This window comes from Pristiophorus japonicus, chromosome 2 (assembly GCF_044704955.1).
Source record: "Pristiophorus japonicus isolate sPriJap1 chromosome 2, sPriJap1.hap1, whole genome shotgun sequence".
Lineage (NCBI taxonomy): Eukaryota > Metazoa > Chordata > Chondrichthyes > Pristiophoridae > Pristiophorus > Pristiophorus japonicus.
In genome coordinates, this window is record NC_091978.1 from 223462429 (window position 1) to 223487161 (window position 24733).

Consider the following 24733-nt stretch of genomic DNA (forward strand, 5'->3'; position numbering starts at 1 on the left):
AGCAGGACAAATCCAATCCGACAATTACTGTTCCATCAGTCTACTCTCAATCAGCAGCAAAGTGATGGAAAGTGTCGTCGACAGTGCTGTCAAGCGGCACTTACTCACTAATAACCTGTTCACTGATGCACAGTTTGGGTTCCGCCAGGACCACCCAGACCTCATTACAGCCTTGGTCCAAACATGTACAAAAGAGCCGAATTCCAGAGGTGAGGTGAGGTGAGAGTGACTGCCGTTGACATCAAGGAGCCCCAGTAAAATTGAAGTCAATAGGAATCAGGAGGAAACGCTCCACTGGCTGGATTCAGCACAAAGAAAGATGGATGTGGTTGCTGGAGGCCAATCATCTCAATCCTAGGACATTGCTGCAAGAGTTCCTCAGGGCGGTGTCCTAGGCCCAAACATCTTCAGCTGCTTCCTCAATGACCTTCCCTCCATTATAAAGTCAGAGGTGGGGATGTTTGCTGATGATTGCAGTGTTCAGTTCCATTCGCAACTCTTCAGATAATGAAGCAGTCTGTGCAGAAAGCCCTGGACAACATTCAAGCTTGGGCTGATAAGTGGCAAGTAACATTCGTGCCACCCAAGTGCCAGGCAATGGCCAGCTCCAACAAGAGAGTCTAACCACCTCCCCTTGACATTCAATGGCATTATCATTGAAGCCCCCAACATCATCATTCTGGGGGTCACCATTGACCAGAAACTTAAATGAACCAGCCACATAAATACCGTGGCTACAAGAGCAGGTCAGAGGCTGGATTTTCTGCAGTGAGTGACTCACCTCCTGACTCCCTTTCCACCATCTACGAAGCAAAAGTCAGGAGTGTGATTTAATACTCTCCACTTGCCTGGATGAAGTGCAGCTCCAAAAACAGTTAAGAAGCTCAATACCATCCAGGGAAAAATAGCCTGCTTGATTGGCATCCCATCCATCTCCTTAAACATTCACTCCCTCCACCACCAGCACACTGTGTGGTGGTGGTGGTGGTGGTGGTGGTGGTGGTGGTGGTGGTGGTGGTGGTGGTGGTGGCGACGATGACGCATCCAGCATAAACGTGACTGGGGTTCGAACTCCAAAATACTTCCCAGTTTTCCCATAATTTTGAAGTTGTTGACAGTGAACATGTACCAGTGAACGCTTATTAGAGATGCATCAAAAATAACTGTACATTTCATCAGTGGCTAGTAATCACGAATGAAACAGGTTAATGCAGGGAGTGGGGCAGCCTTTCAACACTTTTGTTACCTGCACAGTATCAAGCAAGTTCAAGGGTTCATCTCTTTTAAATGAAGCTAATACCCATGACCAACAATTTCAGCACTATGAGAAACCCAGTTCAGAATGCGCTGGATAAACAGGCAATCCACACCTTTAAAATGACATGAAAATACTGGCACCCCTCTTGAATGTTTGTGCCTGTTCAGTGTTATTTACAGATGGTCTTCTCCAATATGTCTTACTCATGTAAGGTACAAGAAAAATTTCAAGTCCATGTTCAGGCATAAGTATTGTTAAACATTTATTAAATCAAAAAAGTTACTCACCAGTCTGGTAAATCAAGCCTACAAATTTTTTCGTCATTAACTGCAATTATGTATCTGTAAAATATAACATTTTAAAACACATGAAGATAATAACTACCCAGTAGATTACTTACCATTCTTAGAATTTATTGGTGAAGGGGGTAAAAAATGAGCCTTTTTAATTGGGACCTGGGTTTAAAGCCAGGCCAGATTCACAGGATGAAAGTGTCTCTACAAGGATTCTTCGTGAACTAAATTTGAGCAGTTGTAGTTCAATTCATAGTCAGCCCCCAGCAGAAAATTGCCCCTAATTAGTACTAATAAGCAATCTCATTTAGAAGCCAAAGGATGGCTGGCTATGGCAAAAAGAAAATGTCATATAGTGCCGTCGGGGATCCTCTTTTGAGGCTGGGGCAGAGTTTAGAAAGCTTTACTCCAAAGGGATGATTCCATGATCTGGCACTCCCAGTGAAGAGCATCACTATCAGGGAGCATATCATGCAGCCTATGACTTTCTATCCAGAGATGAACTCCCTGTAAACATCGCTTTCCACTGAGCGTGCCACATAATAGAGTAACCCCATAAGTCTAACAATGCTGCCTCACCTGGGAACCCTTGATGCTGACACTGGGCATCTGAAAAGGAAAGTGTCCAATTCCTCAGTACTAAAAACTTTTACCTTGATTAACACAAAAATCACAAACAAATCTTTAAAAAAAAACACAAAAGCTATAAATATCCACTTAAAAAAATTACCAACCTGCAGTATGGCCTTTTTCATTCTTTGAATGGAAGTCACTCATTCTCCACGTTCAAAATCTGTGGGCTATTATCGAAAAAGGCTGGGTGGTGGACATTCCTTGCATTCCTACCCATGTGTATGACATGACTCAACCTAGGCTACTTGCCCTCAATTCGCAACTTATTTCTTTGGCTGGGGCAGAATTGGATGTATTGCCCAATGAAGCAAATATACGCATAGATATGGTAAAAGTAATAGTTCTCCAAGTCAGACAGGTAGAGGTGTAGAAGAAGGGAACCTCTGCAGGTGTTTAGTACTACCATGCTGACCTCTCCTCAGTCAAATACTCCTACTAATCTAGGATTATCCTAGAGGACAAAGGACAACTGGAGGTTCTTTTTCTCCATGACTCACTTCCTCTTCAAATCTCCTTTTTTCACCTCCATCCTCACCTCTAATACGCAGTGCAAAGTGCCCAAGGATTTCTTCACTTCTAAGATTGAGACTGTCCTTGGTCGCCACACTCCCTTCCCTACTCCTGACCACCCTTTAATCCCCTACCCACCCTACCTCTAATCCGCCAGTCCTGTCCCATCTTCTCCCCACTCTCTCCAAGCTCATCTCAGAGACCCGCCTCTGGCTCCTTCAATCCCTTCCCCACTCAACTTGTGACTACAATAACCTTTCCTGGCCCCTTTTCTTGCCAACAAAGTAAATGGTTCTCTTTGCATCGGCACAGTCCCTCTCCCTTTCAAAACTGTTAGTTATCACCTCCTGTTCCAGAAGTCCTCTTTTAATCCTTCCATCCTTTTATGCTATTATTCTCTCTATCATGTCCCTTTTCACTTCTAAGGTCCTGAATATGTCTGTCACATCTCAGCTCCATGTCTGTATCTCCCGAAATTCTCTGAATCAAATTCCTCCAGCCCAACTTTTGCCCAGCTTACAGAACTGAGACTGTGCTGACCCTATGTCACAATCTGTATGACCATGGTACAATATCTATCCCTCAACCAGCATCACTAAAACAGATTATATGGTCATTATCACAGCGCTGTTTGTGGGATCTTGCTGTGTGCAAATTGGCTGCCATGATTCCTACATTACAACAGTGATTACACTTCAAAAAGTATTTCATTGGCTGTAAAGTGCTTTTGGATCTGCAGAGGTTGTGAAAGATTCTATATAAAAGCAAATCTTTCTTTCCTCATTATACCTCCTTAACCTCTCCATAGCATTTCATCTGATCGACGACATCATACTCATTCATTGCCCCTCCTTTGTTGTCCACCAACATTGCACTGCCTTAGTGTAGAACCATTCCGACCTATCCAAACACAGCCAGAGCATCTTCTTGCCCCACATAATTACATCCAGAATCCCACAAGAGCTATCCTCAGTCTCCTCCTCTTCCTCATCTATGTGCTGCCCCTCAGTAACATTGTTGCAGGTAATGGGCTCAGCTTCTATACATATGCTGATGGCACCCAGTCCTCCTCCTCCTTCACTTTTATTACCACATAGAAACATAGAAAATAGGTGGAGTAGGCCATTCGGCCCTTCGAGCCTGCACCGCCATTCAATAAGATCATGGCTGATCATTCCCTCAGTACCCCTTTCCTGCTTTCTCTCCATACCCCTTGATCCCCTTAGCCATAAGGGGCATATCTAATTCCCTCTTGAATATATCCAATGAACTGGCATCAATAACTCTCTGCGGCAGGGAATTCCACAGGTTAACAACTCTGTGAAGAAATTTCTCCTCATCTCAGTCCTAAATAGCCTACTCCTTATCCTAAGACTATGTCCCCTGGTTCTGGACTTCCCCAACATCGGGATCATTCTTCCTGCATCTAACCTGTCCAGTCCCGTCAGAATCTTATACGTTTCTATGAGATCCCCTCTCATCCTTCTAAACTCCAGTGAATAAAGGCCCAGTTGATACAATCTCTCCTCATATGACAGTCCAGCCATCCCTGGAATTAGCCTGGTAAACCTTCGCTGCATTCCCTCAATAGCAAGAACATCCTTCCTCAGATTAGGAGACCAAAACTAAACACAATATTCCAGGTGAGGCCTCACTAAGGCCCTCTACAACTGCAGTAAGACCTCCATGCTACTATACTCAAATCTCCTAGCTATGAAGGCCAACATACCATTCGCCTTCTTCATCGTCTGCTGTACCTGCATACCAACTTTCAATGATTGATGAACCATGACACCCAGGTCTCGTTGTACCTCCCCTTTTCCTAATCTGCCGCCATTCAGATAACATTCTGCCTTCGTGTTTTTGCCCCCAAAATGGATAACCTCACATTTATCCACATTATACTGCATCTGCCCAAGTCACCCTGCAGCCTCTTAGTGTCCTCCTCACAGCTCACACCGCCCACCAGTTTAGTGTCATCTGCAAACTTGGAGATATTACACTCAATTCCTTCATCTAAATCGTTAGTGTATTATAAAGAGCTGGGGTCCCAGCACTCAGCCCTGCGGCACTCCACTAGTCACTGCCTGCCATTCTGAAAAAGACCCGTTTATCCTGACTCTCTGCTTCCTGTCTGCCAACCAGTTCTCTATCGAAGTCAGTACATTACCCCCAATACCATGCACTTTGATTCTGCACACCAATCTCTTGTGCGGGACCTTGCCAAAAGCCTTTTGAAAATCCAAATACACCACATCCATTGGTTCTCCCTTGTCCACTCTGCTAGTTACATCCTCAAAAGATTTCAGAAGATTCGTCAAGCATGATTTCCCTTTCATAAATCCATGCTGACTTGGACCGATCCTGTCACTGCTTTCCAAATGCGCTGCTATTTCATCCTTAATAATTGATTCCAACATTTTCTCCACTATTGATGTCAGACGAACCGGTCGATAATTACTCGCTTTTTCTCTCCCTCCCTTTTTAAAAAGTGGTGTTACATTAGTACCCTCCAGTCTATAGGAACTGATCCAGAGTCGATAGACTGTTGGAAAATGATCACCAATGCATCCACTATTTCTAGGGCCACTTCCTTAAGTACTCTGGGATGCAGACTATCAGGCCCCGGGGATTTATCGGCCTTCAATCCCAATTTCCCTAACACAATTTCCCACCTAATAAGGAAATCCTTCAGTTCCTCCTTCTCACTAGACCCACTGTCCCCTAGTACATTCGGAAGGTTATTTGTGTCTTCCCTCGTGAAGACAGAACCGAAATATTTGTTCAATTGGTCTGCCATTTCTTTGTTCCCCATTATAAATTCACCTGAATCTGACTGCAAAGGACCCACGTTTGTCTTCACTAATCTTTTTCTATTCACATATTTATAGAAGCTTTTGCAGTCAGTTTTTATGTTCCCTGCAAGCTTCCTCTCGTAATCTATTTTCCCCCTATACCAAGCAACTGCTTGTCTGACATTAAAACATGGATGAGTTAAAATTTCCTTCAACTGAACATCAGAAAGACCAAAATCTGTGTTTTCGGTCGCTCCCATATTCTCTGCTCTATTGCCATTTGTTCAGGCAAAGTGAAATCATGTCAAGCAGTTCAAACTAGTGCTGAGCTTCAAAATCCATATCTTATCCACCACCAATACCACTTACGTCCACCTGCAATACCACCTGCCTGTATGCCTACCCTTATAGTTTTGTCACTTCTGGACCTATGTTCCTGTTAAATTGTGCAGCTATGCGGTGGTCTGAAGGTCCCATGCAGGCCGGCTCACCGGCTTTTCAATTGGAAAACCATCCACGTGCGGAAGTATGAATGGGCCATACAGCCGGTTAAAGGGGCTGCACACCCAAAAAAAATTAAGAGGGAACTTTGCTCTGCACTTGACGTTTCCAACATGTTCCTCTCTGCCTCTGTCCATAAGCTCGAACGTCCAAAAATCAGCCACCGATAATCAATCCCATTACGAAGTCCTACTCACCCATCATGCTCCTCCTCGCTTACATATAGTTGTTGGACATCGCGGGAAGTTAAAAATTAAGTTGTATTTCGTCATTTAATGGAGCAAGAGTTACCAATATAAACAGGATGACTTTGAAGAGTTGAGGAAAGCATAGCTTGTCTTCGGATATGTAAAGAGCTTGTGCAAAGAAATACATGAGAGCAATGATGTCAGCCATGAGTGATTAAAGTGTAACTTCAGGGGCTAGTTTAATATACAAAGAGGAGGTATCCATTAGCTATAGTATAGAAAGTTAACTGTTGATAAAGCCTGTTCATCAAAGATGTTGGAAACAGTTTGGTCAGGAAGTCTTGTTTAAGGGAAGTAGCTTTGGAGTTAACAAGTGTTTACATGAATAATTTAAACTCAAAACTGCCACAAAGCTCATGGACTACAGGGCTGTAGTAATACCCGTCCTCCTGTATTGTTCAGAGACATGGACCATGTACAGTAGACACCTCAAGTCGCTGGAGAAATACCACCAACGATGCCTCCGCAAGATCCTACAAATCCCCTGGGAGGACAGACGCACCAACATTAGCGTCCTTGACCAGGCCAACATCCCCAGCATTGAAGCACTGATCACACTTAATCAGCTCTGCTGGACTGGCCACATCATTCGCATGCCAGACACGAGACTCCCAGAGCAAGTGCTCTACTCAGAACTCCTTCACAGCAAACGAGCCAAAGGTGGGCAGAGGAAACGTTATAGGGACACCCTCAAAGCCTCTCTGATAAAGTGCAACATCCCTACTGACACCTGGGAGTCCCTGGCCAAAGATCACCCTAAGTGGAGGAAGTGCATCTGGGAGGGCGCTGAGCACCTTGAGTCTCATCGCCGAGAGCGTGAAGAAATCAAGCGCAGGCAGCGGAAAGAGCGTGCGGCAAACCTGTCCCACCCACCTTTTCCCTCACCGACTATCTGACCCACCTGTGACAGGGACTGTGGCTCTCGTATTGGACTGTTCAGCCACCTAAGGACTCATTTTAAGAGTGGAAGCAAGTCTTCCTCGATTCCGAGGGACTGCCTATGATGATAATGATCTCCAAAGGATTTGGGAAGAGATACGTCATGAGGTCTTATCTATGACATGTATTATTGATGTAGGCAAAATATGGTGTGTAAAGGAGCATGGTTTTCAATAGTAATTCAGAGGGCTTGAAAGATACAAGAAAAGCCACTCGCTGATCGGGTCGAGTTGATCCCTCATCCTAGGTAACAATAAAGTCTGTTCCGTATACTATACTACAAAGTGTCTCGTGCTCACTTGAAACATGTTGTTGTGAATCATAGGAGGTTGACTGCCAACAATAGTGACCATCCTCAACACACTGAAATTAAAATCTTCATCTTCAGATCCCCACCCTATCTCTGCAATCTCCTCCAGCCTTATATACCCTCCTTGCACCCATCAGTCCTCTGACCCTAGCTTTCTGCACGTACCTCCTTTATCCCACAATTGGTGGCAAAGCATTCAGCTGTCTTGGCCCGATTCTCTGTAACCCCTTCCTTAAACCCCTCAGCCCCTTTCACCTTTAAATGCAGTCTTAAAACTGATCAAACTTTTGGTCATCTCTCCCACCATGCTTCGATGTCTAATCCTGTTATTTGTTTTCTTTCCCTCTGTAAAGTGCCCCGAAACATTTTCTGTCAAAAGATGTGTAAAAGATTTGAGTTGTTGTGGACAGTGGACTAAGTTAAACAAAATGAGAACGACTATGGGGCCGAAATTGTCCCCTTCCTCAAGGCCCGTTACCACCGGAAATTGGCAGTCACGCTGCGGAGTGCAATGGCCGCCTTTATCAAAATTCTGCTCCTGCGGTATCCCGGTGGTGACCCGCTCACCTCCCTACTGCTCCACTGCTGCCGAGCCATCCTAAGTGCGTTATTAGAGTGCGTACCACCGATGTCGTTCCCCCGCCCCCAACGGCAAAATTCCACTGAGAATATCTTCCTCCCACCAGCCAGTGCCAAAACCTGCTTTTTCGAGACCGTCCAGTGAAGCTGTGGCCTTCTAAAATGGTGGTGCAGCCCCCATTAAAGGGGTGGACGCTCTGCCACTGCGCCATGTTTTTTTTATTGTCGGCCGACTGGCATGTCGGACCGACAATTACGCCCCCGGGTTCCGGCTGGGCCGCCAACAGGCAGCCTGACACTCCATTTTGGATGCTAGGCAGCTGGCCCTGCCGAAACCCTCCCTGGTGGCCCAGTGGACTGTACTTTAAAAATCGCGCATGCTTTCCCCTTTAAGTGATGACACACCGCTGTGATTACATCATCAGAGCTACACTGATGAGCGACAGCAGCGGCCACTACATCCCGCCCCAACTTCCGCCCTAGTGTTCTCACTGCCACACTACCGCCCCCATTATGAGTGACTTGCGGTCCGCCAAAAAAAAAAGCCAAAGAGCGGAATTTCGCTCAAGAGGCCACCTCATCCACTGCGGCGGTGAAAACACAAGAAATGGGGTGGGAGCGCCCCGTTTCCAGCAGTGGGCAATTTCAGCCCCTATAGATTATACTATTATACTGAGGACATATAATCCAAGATCTTTCCTCTTTTGTTCACCCTTTACATTAAAATGAATTGGCCGTTGATTTAGATAAATACCGCTGTGTAACTTGATGATTTAATTATGAAGCCAGCCTGAAACATAGAAACACCATGAGTTTGAGATCTTAAAGCTGTCATATCAATGCTTCATAAAATAATGCATCCATCTTGGATATAGAGTCAAGAAAACCTATGCATATTGGCCAGTGAGGTGCCACTTATCTTGCCTAGCGGATCTGGTGGAACAAACATTGTAAAACTCATTTAGCCACACAGCTTGGTAATGGGTTCACCTAATATTTTGTTAACATACTAAACAAATAACTGCTTACACTGGAAGGTGTCTTTGGTCTTATCTGCATAAAAAATCCAAAGCTCCATAACAAACAACAACTAAATGGTACTTTGTGTGGTGTTCGTACTCTATTTATTTGTTATATCTCACTGGATGGGCATTAGGACCCTGCGGGAGCTATTCATAGTTGCTGTATTCATGCTGGTTCATGCCGGTTTGGGACTCCATTTTTGGGTTGTATAAAAGCACAGTTAAATTAAGTTCTATTTCTCCTGGCTCAGTTTGTCAGTTATTTACACGTACGCAATATAATTTGGCGATGAGGATGGCTCAAATTAACCTCCCTACTAGTCCTCCACCTTTCCTCTCCACACCTGGGGATCCTCCAATTCCGTGGCCGAGATGGATAAAACGTTTTTCTACCTACATCAAGGTGAGTGGGTTAGACGGTGACAGCGTAACACCAGCTCGCCGCATGCAATACTTATCCATTGCCTCGGCACCAAAGCCGAACGCATCTTTGGCCAAATCGAAGATACGGAGTCCTACGACAAAACGGTAATTGCCCCAGAGAAATATTTTGCGCCAAAGAAAAGTATCGTGATGGAGAGATACCAATTCGTAAAAGGGGGCAAGGGAACGGTGAACCAATCAAGCTGTACATCATTACATTAACTGAACTGGCTGCTACGTGTCACTTTGGAGCACTTAGGAAGAAATGATCAGGGATCAAATTATTGAGAAAACAACAATCCCCTGCATTTGAAACACTTGATAATGGAGGATGATAAATTGACATTAGACAAAGCAACTAATTTGGCCATCCAAATCGAATCAGCGCTTTCCGCTTCAAAAGCGATCCAATCCCCTGCTCCCGCTTTGCAGCAGACTGCAGCTGCAGCCCATGAGCAAGGCATTTGTCTAAAGTGGAAATCACAGCAGAGATCCAAAGCCATCCACTACGGATCGCGGGCTTAACATCCACAGCTTTAACTGTGGAGACAAATCACACTCAGCAAAGAGTCCTAACTGCCCTGCCCGTGGAAGAAATGCTCTGCATGTGGTAAAATGAACCATTTTGCTAGTGTCTATCGCTCATCGCAGCATATTCGACAGGTTTACAACCCAACTGGCACACCTGTGTACACGGTGTACTTTGACAAGCAGTATCCCTCAATCTTCACAGGGTTTGGAGTGACAATAAAATTCTGGCCTCATCCCCGCATTGACCCTTCCATTAAACCGGTTACGCAGCAACTTCGCCGTCTCCCGTTCGCGACCAAGTATCCACAGAATTAACGCGACTCGGATCTCAGGGATTATCGAGAACATCGACTCCTCAACCTGGATCTCGAACTTAGTCATTGCTTGCCGGAAAAATGGGGAGATGTGCCTATGCATCGACCTGAAAGAGGTCAACAAGGCCATCATCCCCGACAAGTACCCTCTTCCTACTATTGACGAACTATCTTCAGAATTCCACAGCTCAATAGTCTTTACAAAACTCGAAAGGTGCAGCAGTTACCTGCAAATACCCCTAGCAGAGGACAGCAAACGGCTCACAGCATTCACGACGTATGATGGTCTGTATCTGTATCGACGCATACCCTACGGACTATCTTCTGCACCAAGTGTATTTCAGAAGATTGTCACTATTACACTAGCAGGCATAGGGGGAGCCCTCAATCTGCTTGACGATATCATATGAACATAAGAAATAGGAGCAGGAGTAGGCCATACAGCCTCGAGCCTGCTCCGCCACTTAATACGATCATGGTTGATCCGATCATGAACTCAGGTCCACTTCCCTACCAGCTCCCCATAATCCCTTATCGGTTATAACCGCCCCCCCCCTCCTATTCCCTTATTGATTATCATCGTCCATGGAAGAACATGACCAGCGACTTCATGCAGTTATGGCTAGACTTGCTACACATAACTTGCTACACTTAATGCCGATAGTTGTACATTCGCTGCTGAAGAAATAAACTTTGAGCTACAGAGTCACAGCCAAGGTGTGACACCATTGACGCGATCCAGCGAACGCAGGAGACTACCAACGTCAAAGAACTTTCATCATTCCTCGGTAACTGCAACTTCTATCTGAAGTTCGTCCCGCACTATGCGTACATTGCCAAACTACTTCGTAAGTTGCTGCGCAAGGACGTCCCTCGGGACTGGACAGATTCCCAGGCTCAAGCATTCACCACGCTTAAGGAGAAAATCACATCCCCTCCTATCCTCGTGCACTTTGATCTGAATGCCACGCCATGGGTGCTTTGCTCTCATAATGGATTCACGGCCTGGAATGTTCAGTAGCCTTCGCCTCTCACATGCTCTCGTCTGCAGAACGTAAATATTCTACAGGGGAACATGAAACACTCACTTACATCTACGCATGTGAATGCTGACACATCTACCTCTATGGCAGGAAATTTACCCTCCGTACAGATCACCAAGCGCTAACTATGCTACTCGCTACAACTAGATCTGGGCACAGACCACTACGGATCAGCCGATGGTCAGATCCCCTTCATCAGTATATCGCTGGCAGTTGCAACTACATAGCTGACATGCTCAGCCGCTCGATACCGGTTTCAGACTCTAGTGCTGACTTGTTCACAGATGACGACACATCATGTCGATCATCATTCAGTCCACTTGTCTCCTGCGATGAACTCAAAACCGAATCACAGAGTGACGCTATGCTCCAGCATGTGTGCCACTTCCTCCAGACGGAGTGGCCTAAGCAAATTCCGGTAGAGCTGAAAACATTCCATAGACTTTGTGACGAATTTTTCATTTGGAATGATGGCTGCTTAGTTCGTGGTGATAGAGCAGTAATTCTCAAGTCACTTCAACAGCTCTTTCTCTCATTGGCACACAATGGACACCCTGACATTGCCCGCATGAAGCAGAGATGTTGCGATTCAGTATGGTGGCCTGGGATTGACACTCGTATCGAGGAATTTGTCTCGCTCTGTGAAGCATGCAGTCTGAGTGAAAAGGCCACAAACATCCGACCAGCGCCAATGAAGCCCATTCCATGGCCACAACTTCAGTTGGATATCTTCTGTCCAGTTGAAGCAGCTCCACGGCACCAGCGTTTCCTTGTTGTAGTACATGACCTGCATTCCAAATGGCCAGAAATCGCTACAAGTTCAGTGACCTCATCAACTATTGTCACTATTCTGCAGTGTATGCTCATGAAGTGGGGCCTCCCAGAGGTCAGAATCACTGAGAATGGACCACAGTTTGTGTCCGAGCAGTTCGCGGATTTCCTCACTCGTCATGCTATCAAGCATCGCCTTACTGCTCGGTACAATCCTCAAAGCAATGGAGGTGTTGAGCGTTTTAACTGCGTCATCAAAGAGGGTTTGAAAGCCAACCTCGAAGCGGTTCAAACCATTCTCCACACATACCATTGGGCAAAGCACTCGCTAACAGGGAAGATACCCGCTGAGCTCATGACTGGGCAGAACCTTCGCTGGCTACTGGACATTCTCAAGCCCCCAGCCAAACCTAGCGCAAAGAAACCAGCAGCATGGAACAGAGGCACCGTTCTGTTTCCCAACCAACACCGAGAGCAAGCTCCAAGCTGGTCTCAACGTATCAGTACACAGCCTGGCTATCTCAAGGACTTTGTCTGTCCATAGACTGTAGTTTTAAATAAGGGGGGAAATATGTTGTGTTCATACTCTATTTATTTGTTACAGCTCACTGGACGGGCATTAAGACCCTGCAGGAGCTATTCACAGTTGCTGTACTCATGTTGGCTCATGCCGGGTTGGGACTCCACTTTTGGGTTGTATAAAAGCACAGTTAAGTTAAGTTACATTTCGCCTGGCTCAATTTGTCAGTTATTTACGCGTACACAACACTTTGACTCCAGAAAGGATCAATGCAGTCATACATAAAAGTTAAACACTGTAACCTCTTGAAATAAATGAAACTCAAAACAATGTAAGGTAAAGCATGGTTTTATGACTTAACTGAAGGTCAAGGACAACAAACTGTAGACACAAGATTAGAAACATAGAAAATAGGTGCAGGAGTAGGCCATTCGAGCCTGCATCACAATTCAATAAGATCATGGCTGATCATTCCCTCAGTACCCCTTTCCTGCTTTCTCCATACCCCTTGATCCCTTTAGTCGCAAGGGCCATATCCAACTCCCTCTTGAATATATCCAATGAACTGGCATCAACAACTCTCTGTGGCAGGGAATTGCACAGGTTAACAACTCTCTGAGTGAAGAAGTTTTTCCTCATCTCGGTCCTAAATGGCCTACCCCTTATCCTAAGACTGTGTCCCCTGGTTCTGGACTTCCTCAACATCGGGAACATTCTTCCCACATCTAACTTGTCCAGTCCCGTCAGAATCTTATATGTTTCTCTGAGATCCCCTCTCATCCTTCTAAACTCCAGAGCATAAAGGCCCAGTTGATCCAGTCTCTCCTCATATCAGTCCAGCCATCCCTGGAATCAGTCTGGTGAACCTTCGCTGCACTCCCTCAATAGCAAGAACGTCCTTCCTCAGATTAGGAAACCAAAACTGAACACAATATTCCAGGTGAGGCCTCACCAATGCCCTGTACAACTGCAGTAAGACCTCCCTGCTCCTATACTCAAATCCCCTAGCTATGAAGGCCAACATACCATTTGCCTTCTTCACTGTCTGCTGTACCTGCATGCCAACTTTCAATGACTGATGAACCATGACACCCAGATCTCATTGCACCTCCCTTTTCCTAATATGTCGCCATTCAGATAATACTCTGCCTTCGTGTTTTTGCTCCCAAAGTGGATAACCGCACATTTATCCACATTATACTGCATCTGCCATGCATTTGCCCACTCATCTAACCTGTCCAAGTCACCCTGCAGCCTCTTAGCGTCCTCCTCACAGCTCACACCGCCACCAAGTTTAGTGTCATCTGCAAACTTGGGAGATATTACACTCAATTCCTTCATCTAAATCATTAATGTATATTGTAAAGAGCTGGAGTCCCAGCACTGAGCCCTGCAGCACTCCACTAGTCACTGTCTGCCATTCTGAAAAGGACCCGTTTATCCCAACTCTCCGCTTCCTGTCTGCCAACCAGTTCTCTATCTACGTCAGTATATTACCCCAATACCATGCACTTTGATTGTGCACACCAATCTCTTGTGTGGGACCTTGTCAAAAGTCTTGTGAAAGTCCAAATACACCACATCCACTGGTTCTCCCTTGTCCACTTTACTAGTTACATCCTCAAAAAATTCCAGAAGATTTGTCAAGCATGATTTCCCTTTCATAAATCCATGCTGACTTGGACCGATCCTGTCACTGCTTTCCAAATGCGCTGTTTTTTCATCTTTAATAATTGATTCCAACATTTTCCCCACTACTGATGTCAGGCTAACCAGTCTATATTTACCCATTTTCTCTCTAGCTCCTTTTTTAAAACGTGGTGTTACATTAGTTACTCTCTAGTCCATAGGAACTGTTGGAAAATGATCACCAATGCATCCACTATTTCTAGGGACACTTCCTTAAGTACTCTGGGATGCAGACTATCAGGCCCCAGGGATTTATCGCCCTTCAATCCCATCAATTTCCCTAACACAATTTCCCACCTAATAAGGATACCCTTCAGTTCCTCCTTCTCACTAGACCCACTGTCCCCTAATACTTCCGGAAGGTTATTTGTGTCTTCCTTCGTGAAGACAGAACCAAAGTATTTGTTCAATTGGTCTGCCATTTCTTTGTTCCCCATTATAAATTCACCTGAATCCAACTACAACGAACCTACGATTGTCTTCTCTAATCTTTTTCTCTTCACATATCTATAGAAGCTTTTGCAGTCAGTTTTTATGTTCCCGGCAAGCTTCCTCTCATACTCTATTTTCCCCTTCTTAATTAAACCCTTTGTCCTCCTCTGCTGAATTCTAAATTTCTCCCAGTCCTCAGGTTTGTTGCTTTTTCAGGCCATTTTATATGCCTCTTCCTTGGATTTAACAGTATCCTTAATTTCCCTTGTTAGCCACAGTTGAGCCTCCTTCCCAGTTTTATTTTTACTCCAGACAGGGATGTACAATTGTTGAAGTTCATCCAAGTGATCTTTAAATGTTTGCCATTGCCTATCCACCGTCAACCCTTTAAGAATCATTTGCCAGTCAATTCTAGCCAATTCACACCTCATACCATCGAAGTTACATTTCCTTAAGTTCAGGACCCTAGTTTCTGAATTAACTGTGTCACTCTCCATCTTAATAAAGAATTCTACCATATTTTGGTCACTCTTCCCCAAGGTGCCTCGCACAACAAGATTGCTAATTAGTCCTTTCTCATTACACATCACCCAGTCTAGGATGGCCAGCTCTCTAGTTGGTTCCTTGACATATTGGTCTCGAAAGCCATCCCTAATACACTCCAGGAAATCCTCCTCCACCGCATTGCTACCAGTTTGGTTAGCCCAATCAATATGTAGATCAAAGTCACCCATGATAACTGCTGTACCTTTATCGCACGCATCCCTTATTTCTTGTTTGATGCTGTCCCCAACCTCACTACTACTGTCTGTACACAACTCACACTAGCGTTTTCTGCCCTTTGGTATTCCGTAGCTCCACCCATACCGATTCCACATCATCCAAGCTAATGTCCTTCGCATTAATTTTCTCTTTAATCAGCAATGCCACCCCGCCTCCTTTTCCTTTCTGTCTATCCTTCTAAATGTTGAATACCCCTGGATGTTGAATTCCCAGTCTTGGTCACCCAGGAACCATGTCTCCGTGATGCCAATTACATCATAACCGTTAACTGCTATCTGCGCAGTTAATTCATCCACCTTATTCCGAATTCTCCTCGCATTTAGGCACAGAGCCTTCAGGCTTGTCTTTCTAACACACTTTGCCCCCTTAGACTTTTGCTGTAATGTGACCCTTTTTGCTTTAGGTTTCTCTGCCCTCCACTTTTACTTTTCTTCTTTCTATCTTTTGCTTCTGCCCCCATTCCACTTCCCTCTGTCTCCCTGCATAGGTTCACATCCCCCTGCCATATTAGTTTAACTCTTCCCCAACAGCACTAGCAAACACTCCCCCTAGGACATGGGTCTGCCCATGGAGAGCCAGATTCAATCAACTTTTAGGTTGGTCCACATTTATTTCTATTTGGCACAACCTACTGACTAAGGTAGTGGTCAAAAAGTGAGATCGAGAGTCAGGGGAATGAAGATAAGTGCTATTTTTGATGAAGGCATTCTTAAATCTTTCTAAACAGATTGATGGTCATTGTGGATTCCCAAAGATTAAGTCACGCTTTTAAGACTGGAGACCCAACATTTCTGTGTCCAGGAAACTAACATTTTCAGACCAAATTAGCTAGTAAGTGGCATACTGCTTTCCAAATATAAGTGCAAGAATCACATCCTAGAAGATATTGGGATTAAATTCAATATGGGAGAAAGATGTGTCGATCAGAGATTATGCTATAACTGTTACTCTGTACATTCACCTGCCTGTAAAATAAAAGCAACTTAATAATTTGTATTCAGCCTCCTCTCACCAAAGGTTTATCAGTCGGCCTACTGAAAGATTGGAGAAGCACAAGGACAGAAGGCGCAATATCCAGTTCATGTCACAAGGGGGTATAGTTGCTACCACCCTTCAAGGGACCAATGCCTATTTCAGGCGTGAGCCTTGGAGGTCTGTTTTTTTTCACTACACTAGCGCACTTCCGGCTCGTAATGAGCGTACACTTCCAGATCGTCATATTGGAGGTATAGAAAGCTGTTTTGCATCCAAGTTATATAACTGTATTTCTAGGCCAAAATATTGTGTCAATAACATCTTCCACCTCTCCAATAAAGGAATAGGAAAGAAAAAAAAAATTGAAAATCCACTTCAATTGTAATTATTGTCTATTTAAAAAAATTCTATTTACACAATGAAATAAAAAAAATAGTACGGTGGACTTACGTAACCCAGAGTCCAACTGTTGTAAAGAGAGTAATTATAATGGGTAAAAACATCCAGATACTGTACTTCTTCATTCTTGTATTATAATTTGTTTCTTCCTTCTGAAACACAGAAGAAGATAAAATTATTTAAAAAGACTATCTGGTATTGTTGTAACACCTACACATCTCACCACGTTTAACTGCTGACTAATCACACTATCCACAATCGATAACACCTGCAGTATTGGATGATACAGAGTTTTAGTCAGAGAACCGGGGTTTAAATCCATCCCAGAAAAATAGATGAGAAACCTCCCTTCTCTGCTGGCTGTAAGGATGCCAAGGGCAAGGATATCAATGGAACTAAAATCAGTAAGGCTCCATATCGGATGCACAATCTGCACCACCACCAAGTAGTGAAGTTGAAAATGGCGTCCAATGCCTATAGACTAAATGTTTTCAATATTCTTCATGTTCACACTGTTCAAAAAATTAAATGTATGCCATCCTGTACATTGTCCTGCTCGGCATCACTTTCTATCCTCGCTGACAGTGGCTCCCAGCCCCCAAACATCTTCAATTTAAAATCCTCATCCTCAGATCCCTCCATGGCCTCACGCCAACCTCCCTCTGAAATCTCTTACAGTCCACATCCCCTTGGTCTTCCAACTCTTGACCTTTTGTGCAGTTCCTACCTCTCTCTACTCCGGTGACACTCAAAGAGCCAGCTTCAAGTCCAACCCAGAACGACAGGATTAAAGTTTCCTCTCTGCAGGCTGCAAGGATCCTAAGTAAAGAGAGTTTAACAGTCCCTAACTAATTTCTACTGAACAAGGACCACGGGACAAAACTTCCTACAATTTAGCATGCATTATCAATCTCAAATGGGAAAGATTTACACCATTCACTATTGATAGCACAAGCGTAAAGACATGTATAAACAATGAATTTAAAACGTTCCTATATGCAGCATACACCAGTCACATTTCAAGATCTTTTGACCATGTTTCCACAAACAGGTTTTAGAAAAATAGTTACCTTAAATGGTGGTGTTTTTTTTAAAAATTGAGCTTTGAGAACAATATGCAATTAAGATACCAGTTTTTTCCTCTTAGACTGTATAAGCAATTCACTAGCTTGGCTCAATAATCAATAAACACCTCACATCCATTGTGTTGTAAAGTCGCTGGTCCTGAGGTTCAGAAGGGATTGTCCAGCAGGCATTCTGTTTGAGCTGTGGATAGAGGGAGATAAGACATGGAGACAGGAACACAGTCAGATTTTTAAAACAGAAAAGTGCAAGACCTCGTAAAGGCCAAGACTAAGAGGTTAGAAATGCCGGAAGACGATTAGAAGTCATTTTACTTAAATCAAATAAAATGCTGATGTGGGGAGGTGCGGCATCTTCTTTATTTTATATTGTTATTCAACAATAAACTATACTAATTGAATTACATAGATCCGTTCATAATCTGTTCAAGTGCTGTGAAATAATGCAGTTTAGTGACTTGCATCTGACCATCTCATCAAGAGTTTGTCACAATCAAACAAGCACGTTGTTAAAGACACGAATATCCAGTTCAGATGACAAGGGAATATTATTGCTACAACCCTGAGTTACGCTATTATATAGTTAAATATTGGGTAATCTGGCAACACCTTAAGTGTAAGAATTTCAGGTCAGCACTGTTATGTATGGAGAAAGAGTCAGACTGAACACTGTGAGCTCAAAGTAAAGTGTGACCTTAGTCTTTTATTGCAGGTCTCCAGAGTGCCTCTCCAACCGGTGAGGCCTCCTTAAATAACTATGCTCCCAAGGGATTATGGGATCCCTTGGGACTCCAGGGGATGCGCCCTCTGATGGCTGTACAGAGTAAATACAAGTTTACATATATAACACTTTGTTTCCGCCCCCCCCCCCCCCCCCCAAACCAAAGTCAATAGTGTAACTATTTACAATTTGAGTCGATCTGGGGCCCTTCTTGCCCTGGTTGATCATCTCAGTGCGAGAGCTGGTATTGTTGAATCAATTCTTGGGCCCTTGCTGGGCAGCTGACCTTGCCTGGTGTGGTGGGTCCTGCTGGGCTGCTGTGGATGATGGGTTCTGCTTCGTGGTCAACCGTGGTGCCGGTTGCCACTGGTGTGTATGTTGGGGGGTCAAAGAAGGTAGGGTTCCAAGGTGGTTGCTCAGGATAGTCCGTGAATCTGAGTTTGATTTGGTCCAAGTGTTTCCGGTGAATGAGTCCATTTGAAAGTTTGACCCGAAACACCCTGCTCCCCTCTTTGGTCACTTGGGACCGGGTCAATAATTCCATACAAATACAGGATCATTGATTTCAATCTCACGTGACACATTTGCGCTATCATGGTATGCACTTTGTTGAAGCCGCCTGCTCTCTACCTGTTCATGTAGATCAGGGTGAACTAACGAGAGCCTTGTCTTAAGTGCTCTTTTCATGAGCAGTTCAGCGGGTGGGATCCCAGTGAGCGAGTGGGTTCTCGTGCGGTAACTAAGCAGGACTCGGGATAAGCGAGTCTGCAGTGAGCCTTCCGTTGCCCTCTTCAAGCCCGGCTTGATGGTTTGCACTTCTCGCTCTGTCTGACCATTGGATGCTGGTTTAAACGGGGCAGATGTGACATGAATTCTTTGAACTCAGCACTGGTAAAACATGGCCCCGTTATCGCTCACCAGGACATCGGGTAGGCCGTGTGTGGCGAACATGGCCCGCAGGCTTTCAGTGGTGGCAGTGGACGTGCTTGCAGACATTATCTCACATTCAATCCATTTGGAGTATGCATCTACAACCACAAGGAATATTTTATCCAAGAACGGGCCTGCATAGTCAACGTGTTCCCTAGACCACGGTTTAGAGGGCCAAGACCATAAACTTAGCGGCGCCTCCCTGGGTACATTGCTTAGTTGCAAGCATGTATTACATCTGTGAACACAGGACTCTAAGTCCGCATCGATACCGGGCCACCACACTTGGGTTCTGGCTATCGCTTTCATCATTACAATACCTGGGTGGGTACTGTGGAGGTCGCAGATGAAGGTGTCTCTGCCCTTCTTGGGAACCACTACATGATTGCTCCACAGAAGGCAGTCTGCCTGTTTGTACATTTCATCTTTGCGCCGTTAAAATGGCTTTATCGCTTCCTGCATTTCCATTGGGACACTGGACCAGCTCCCGTGAAGCACACAGTTCTTGATTAGGGACAATAAGGGGTCCTGGCTCGTCCAGTTTTTGATCTACCGGGCAGTGATGGGTGATTGCTCACTCTCAAATGCTTCCATAACCATGGCTAAATCTGCGGGCTGCGCCATTTCCACCCCTGTGGTGGGCAATGGCAACCTACTGAGAGCATCGGCGCAGTTTTCTGTGCCTGGCCTGTGGCGGATGGCGTAGTTGTATGCGGACAACATGAGTGGGCCGATGCATTGGTATTTATCCCTTTACTCTCGGAAAACAGGGACACGAGTGGCTTATGGTCAGTTTCCAATTCGAATTTTAGCCCAAACAGATATTGATGCATTTTCTTTATCCCATAGACACACGCTAACGCTTCTTTTTCAATCATGCTGTAGGCTCTCTCAGCCTTAGACAGACTCCTGGATGCGTAAGCAACCGGTTGCAGTTTCCCAAAAATATTAGCTTGTTGCAATACACACCCGATGCCATATGACGACGCATCACATGCTAGTACCAAACGCTTATAGGGATCATACAACACAAGCAATTTGTTGGAGCATTACAATGTTCTCGCTTTTACAAAGGCATTTTCTTGGCTTTTGCCCCAAACCCATTCTTCCCCTTTACGCAGCAAGACATGCAGTGGTTCTAGCGGTGTGTTGAGACCTGGTAAGAAGTTAGCAAAGTAGTTCAGGAGTCCTAGAAACGACCGCAGCTCCGTCACTTTCTGTGACCTTGGTGCATTCTCGATTGCCTCCGTCTTCGAATCGGTGGGCCTGATGCCGTCCGCCGCGATCCTCCTCCCCACAAACTCCACTTCAGGCGCCAGGAAAACGCACTTCGTGCATTTTAACCGGAGCCCCAAGCGGTTGAATCGACTAAGAACCTCCTCCAGGTTCTGCAGATGCTCGACTGTGTCCCGACCTGTGACCAAGATGTCGTCCTGGAAGACCACGGTGCGAGGGACCGACTTTCCATGTTTCTCTGGAATATCGCCGCCGCTGATCGAATTCCAAATGTGCACCTGTTATAAATGAAAAGACCTTTGTGCGTGTTGATGCAGGTGAGGCCCTTCGATAATTCCTCCAGTTCCTGCGTCATATAGGCTGAAGTCAAATCCAGCTTCGTGAATGTCTTTCCTCCCGCCAGCGTTGCAAAGAGATCGTGAGCCTTTGGTAGTGGGTATTGGTCCTGCAGGGAGAAACGATTGATGGTTACTTTGTAATTGCCACAGATTCTGACGGTGCCGTCTCCCTTGAGGACAAGAACGACTGGGCTGGCCCACTCGTTGAACTCGATCGGTGAAATGATGCCCTCTCGTTGCAGCCGGTCTAGCTCGATCTCTACCCTTTCTCTCATCATGTACGGTACTGCTCTCACCTTGTGATGGATGGGTCGCACCCCCGGAATTAGGTGGATTTACACTTTTGCTCCTTGGAATTTCCCGATGCCTGGTTCGAACAGCGAAGGGAACTTCTTTAAGACATGGGCACACAAAGTGTCATCAGCTGGCGATAGCGCTCGGACGTCGTCCTTGTTCCAACGTATCTTTCCCAGCCAGTTCCTGCCGAGCAGCGTGGGACCATCACCCGGTACCACCCAGAGTGGTAGCTTGTGCACCACTCCATCGTAGGAGACCTTTACAGTAGCACTGTCGATTATGGGAATCATTTATTTTGTGTAAGTTCTTAGTTTCGTATAAATTGGAATTAAGACTGGCCTTGAGGACTTGCTGCACCACAATCTTTCGAAAGACTTTTCGCCCACGATGGACTGGCTCGTGCCCGTGTCCAGCTCCATTGACACCGGGAGTCCATTTAGTTCCACATTCAGCATTATCGGGGGACAATTCGTGGTGAATGTGTGCACCCCATGTACCTCTGCCTCCTCAGTCTGAGGCTCTGGTTCGTCGTGATCCTCCGTGAATCTGTCCTCCTCTGCAACATGACGGCTTGCAGGTTTAACAGGATTTGCAGCTCACCTGCACATACATTGGAGGTGTCCCATTGTTCCACAGCTTTTGCAAACGTACCCTTTGAATCAGCATGAATGGAAATGATGATCACCCCCGCAGCACCAACAAGGTGTTAATGGCCTAGCATTCATCACCCTTGATGGTGGACTCAGACATCTGCGGACGTGCAGCTGCAGGCATCTATGACCTGCCCTGTACGTTGTGATTCGAGAACAACATCACTTTGTTCACAGTACTTGCAGCAGCACTTGTCTGCTGAGTGATTTGCTTAGTATTGTCACTGGTGGCAATGAATGCTGGGCTATCGCTATAGTCTTACTCAAAGTTGAGGTCTCTACAATCAAAAGTTTGCGAAGTATGGTTTCGTGACCAATGCCAAGTACGAAAAAGTCTCTGAGCATGTGCTCCAAATGTCCTTCAAATTCACAATGTCCTGCTAGACGTCTTAGCTTGGCGACATAACTCGCCACTTCCTGGCCTTCAGACCTTTTGTAGGTGTAGAACTGGTACCTCGCCATCAGAACGCTTTCCTTCGGGTTCAAATGCTCTCGGACCAGTGTGCACAAATCATCGTACGATTTCTCCTTGGGTTTCGCTGGAGTAAGCAGATTCTTCACGAGGCCATACGTTGCTGCCCCACAGAAAGTGAAGAGGATTGCCCTTCGTTTGGCAGTGTTCTCTTCCCCATCTAGCTCATTGGTTACGAAGTATTGGTCGAGTCGCTCCACAAAAGTTTCCCAATCATCTCCCTCCGAGAATTTCTCCAGGATGTCCACCGTTCTCTGCATCTTTGGGTTCGCTATCTGTATCTCGTCGCCAGTTGTTATGTATGGTGAGAGAGTCAGACTGAACACTGTGAGCTCAAAGTAAAGTGTGACCTTAGTCTTTTATTGCAGATCTCCAGAGTGCCTCTCCAACCTGTGAGGTCTCCTTAAATACCTGTGCTCCCAAGGGATTATGGGATCCCTTGGGACTCCAGGGGATGAGCCCTCTGGTCGTACAGAGTAAATACAAGTTTACAACTCTTTTGGGGAGGGGGGACAAAATAAACATTAAATCAAGTGCCCCCTAATCTGGGGAACACTCCAGCCACTTTTCAAATGCCCTTTTTTTTTCTCTTTTTTTTTTGTTTTACAAGTTTACATATACAACAAGCACCACTGCACCTGAAAAGTAAAGGCTTGCAACAACCAAGTGAGCTTATAAAACTTGTTAGGGTAGAAAGTCGAAAAGAATCACAGGGATGCAGTAGGGTAGGTCCTTCTGAGGTTCAAATCGATAGAGCAGAGATCGTTTTACTAAACCAGAGCAACTCGATCACCGAAAAAAACAAATTTCGTAATATCCTCACTGACAATGGTTTACAGTCGCAAATAACACCGATTGAAACGATAGCTCAGCCAGCAGTAACTGCATGTCCAAACTTGACCGATTCTCAGTGATGGTAAGAAATCCAAACAGAATGCGCTTCAGATGAACAGGTTAACCCCGGTTAATGGGACTCGTTCGCTTCTACAATACACGAGTTACGTAGGCCACACCACTCAAGTTATTTACCGAAATCCGATCCCCCTTGGCTGGTTATCTTACAGAAATACGGAAAAAAATAGTACGCGACTGTAAACTTGGCCTCACATTAAGTGGCACACCAACTCTATATTGTTACAAATGAATACGTCGTATTTTAATTGGAGTCGCGCGGGTAATGCCACCCACCTGTTACCGTATTTAGCGATAAAGTCCATCAGTCTTCAATCGGTTAACAAACTAAAAATACAGACAGTTGTGGGCCAGTGGTGGTCGCTGTCCCGAGGGCAGGGGAATGGTGCAGTGCCGCACTGACTCACGCCGCTTGCAAGTCCCTGCAGCCAGCCCAGAGCGCGCGGGTTTCACCTGCCGAGCAGTGACTGACAGCTCCCGACAATCTGTCAACCCCCGGAGCCGCAGCCGCTGTCGCTGCCTGCCGCCTCCGCCCAATCCCGGCTGCAGCCGCGCGATCACTGACATGCCACAGAACAATCGGGGCGGGGTCTGGCAATTGTGAAGTGTTACCCAATCGGAGCGCCGGCACGGTGCCGCTTAGCAGCTCTTAGTCCTGTGCAGCAGGGGCAACTCAATGCCACCACCATTGGTCCAATTAAAATAGGTCCTCTGTGCAGCAGGCTGTCGATTGGGAGGAAGAGCAGAGGAAGCATTGGCTGCGATGTAAATCAGGAACCATGACGTCATGTCTGATTTTTTTAAAATTCATCCAGGGGATGTGGGTGTCACTGACAAGGTCAGCATTTATTGCCCAATCCCTACTTTCCCTTGAGAAGATGGTGGTGAGCCGCCTTCTTGAACCGTAGCAGCTCGTGTGGTGAGGGAATTCCTCAGTGTTGCTGCTGGTGTCTCCAACCAGGTTGGGTCGGCGTCGCGCTGAGTCCTGGGGCATTGCTCTTATCCCTAGTGTTGCTGCTGGTGTTCTCGCTTAGGCCAACATCTCCAATATCGAAGCACTGACCACGTTCGATCAGCTCCGTTGGGCGAGCCACATTGTCCGCATGCGTGACATGAGATTCCCAAAG

The 24733-nt window shown here is 45.6% G+C and overlaps 1 protein-coding gene across 6 annotated transcripts in view; it reads right to left on the minus strand.

The window, feature by feature from the left end:
- tmem150c (transmembrane protein 150C) overlaps window positions 1–24147 on the minus strand; it is a 36664-nt gene extending 12517 nt beyond the window's left edge. Inside the window, exons 1-5 of one of the 6 annotated variants that reach the window (XM_070863820.1) lie at window positions 23883–24147; window positions 18166–18234; window positions 17696–17787; window positions 17020–17120; window positions 1546–1599 (exon numbers count right to left, since the gene is read on the minus strand). In XM_070863820.1, coding sequence (XP_070719921.1) covers window positions 1546–1599; window positions 17020–17093 — 128 coding nt within the window. In that variant the 5' untranslated portion in view covers window positions 17094–17120; window positions 17696–17787; window positions 18166–18234; window positions 23883–24147. Of the gene's footprint in view, window positions 1–1545; window positions 1600–17019; window positions 17121–17695; window positions 17788–18038; window positions 18235–23882 lie in introns of all 6 variants that reach the window. The other 5 variants (XM_070863813.1, XM_070863794.1, XM_070863830.1 and 2 more) reach the window with 5 other exon arrangements.
- Between the last annotated feature and the right edge of the window lie 586 nt (window positions 24148–24733).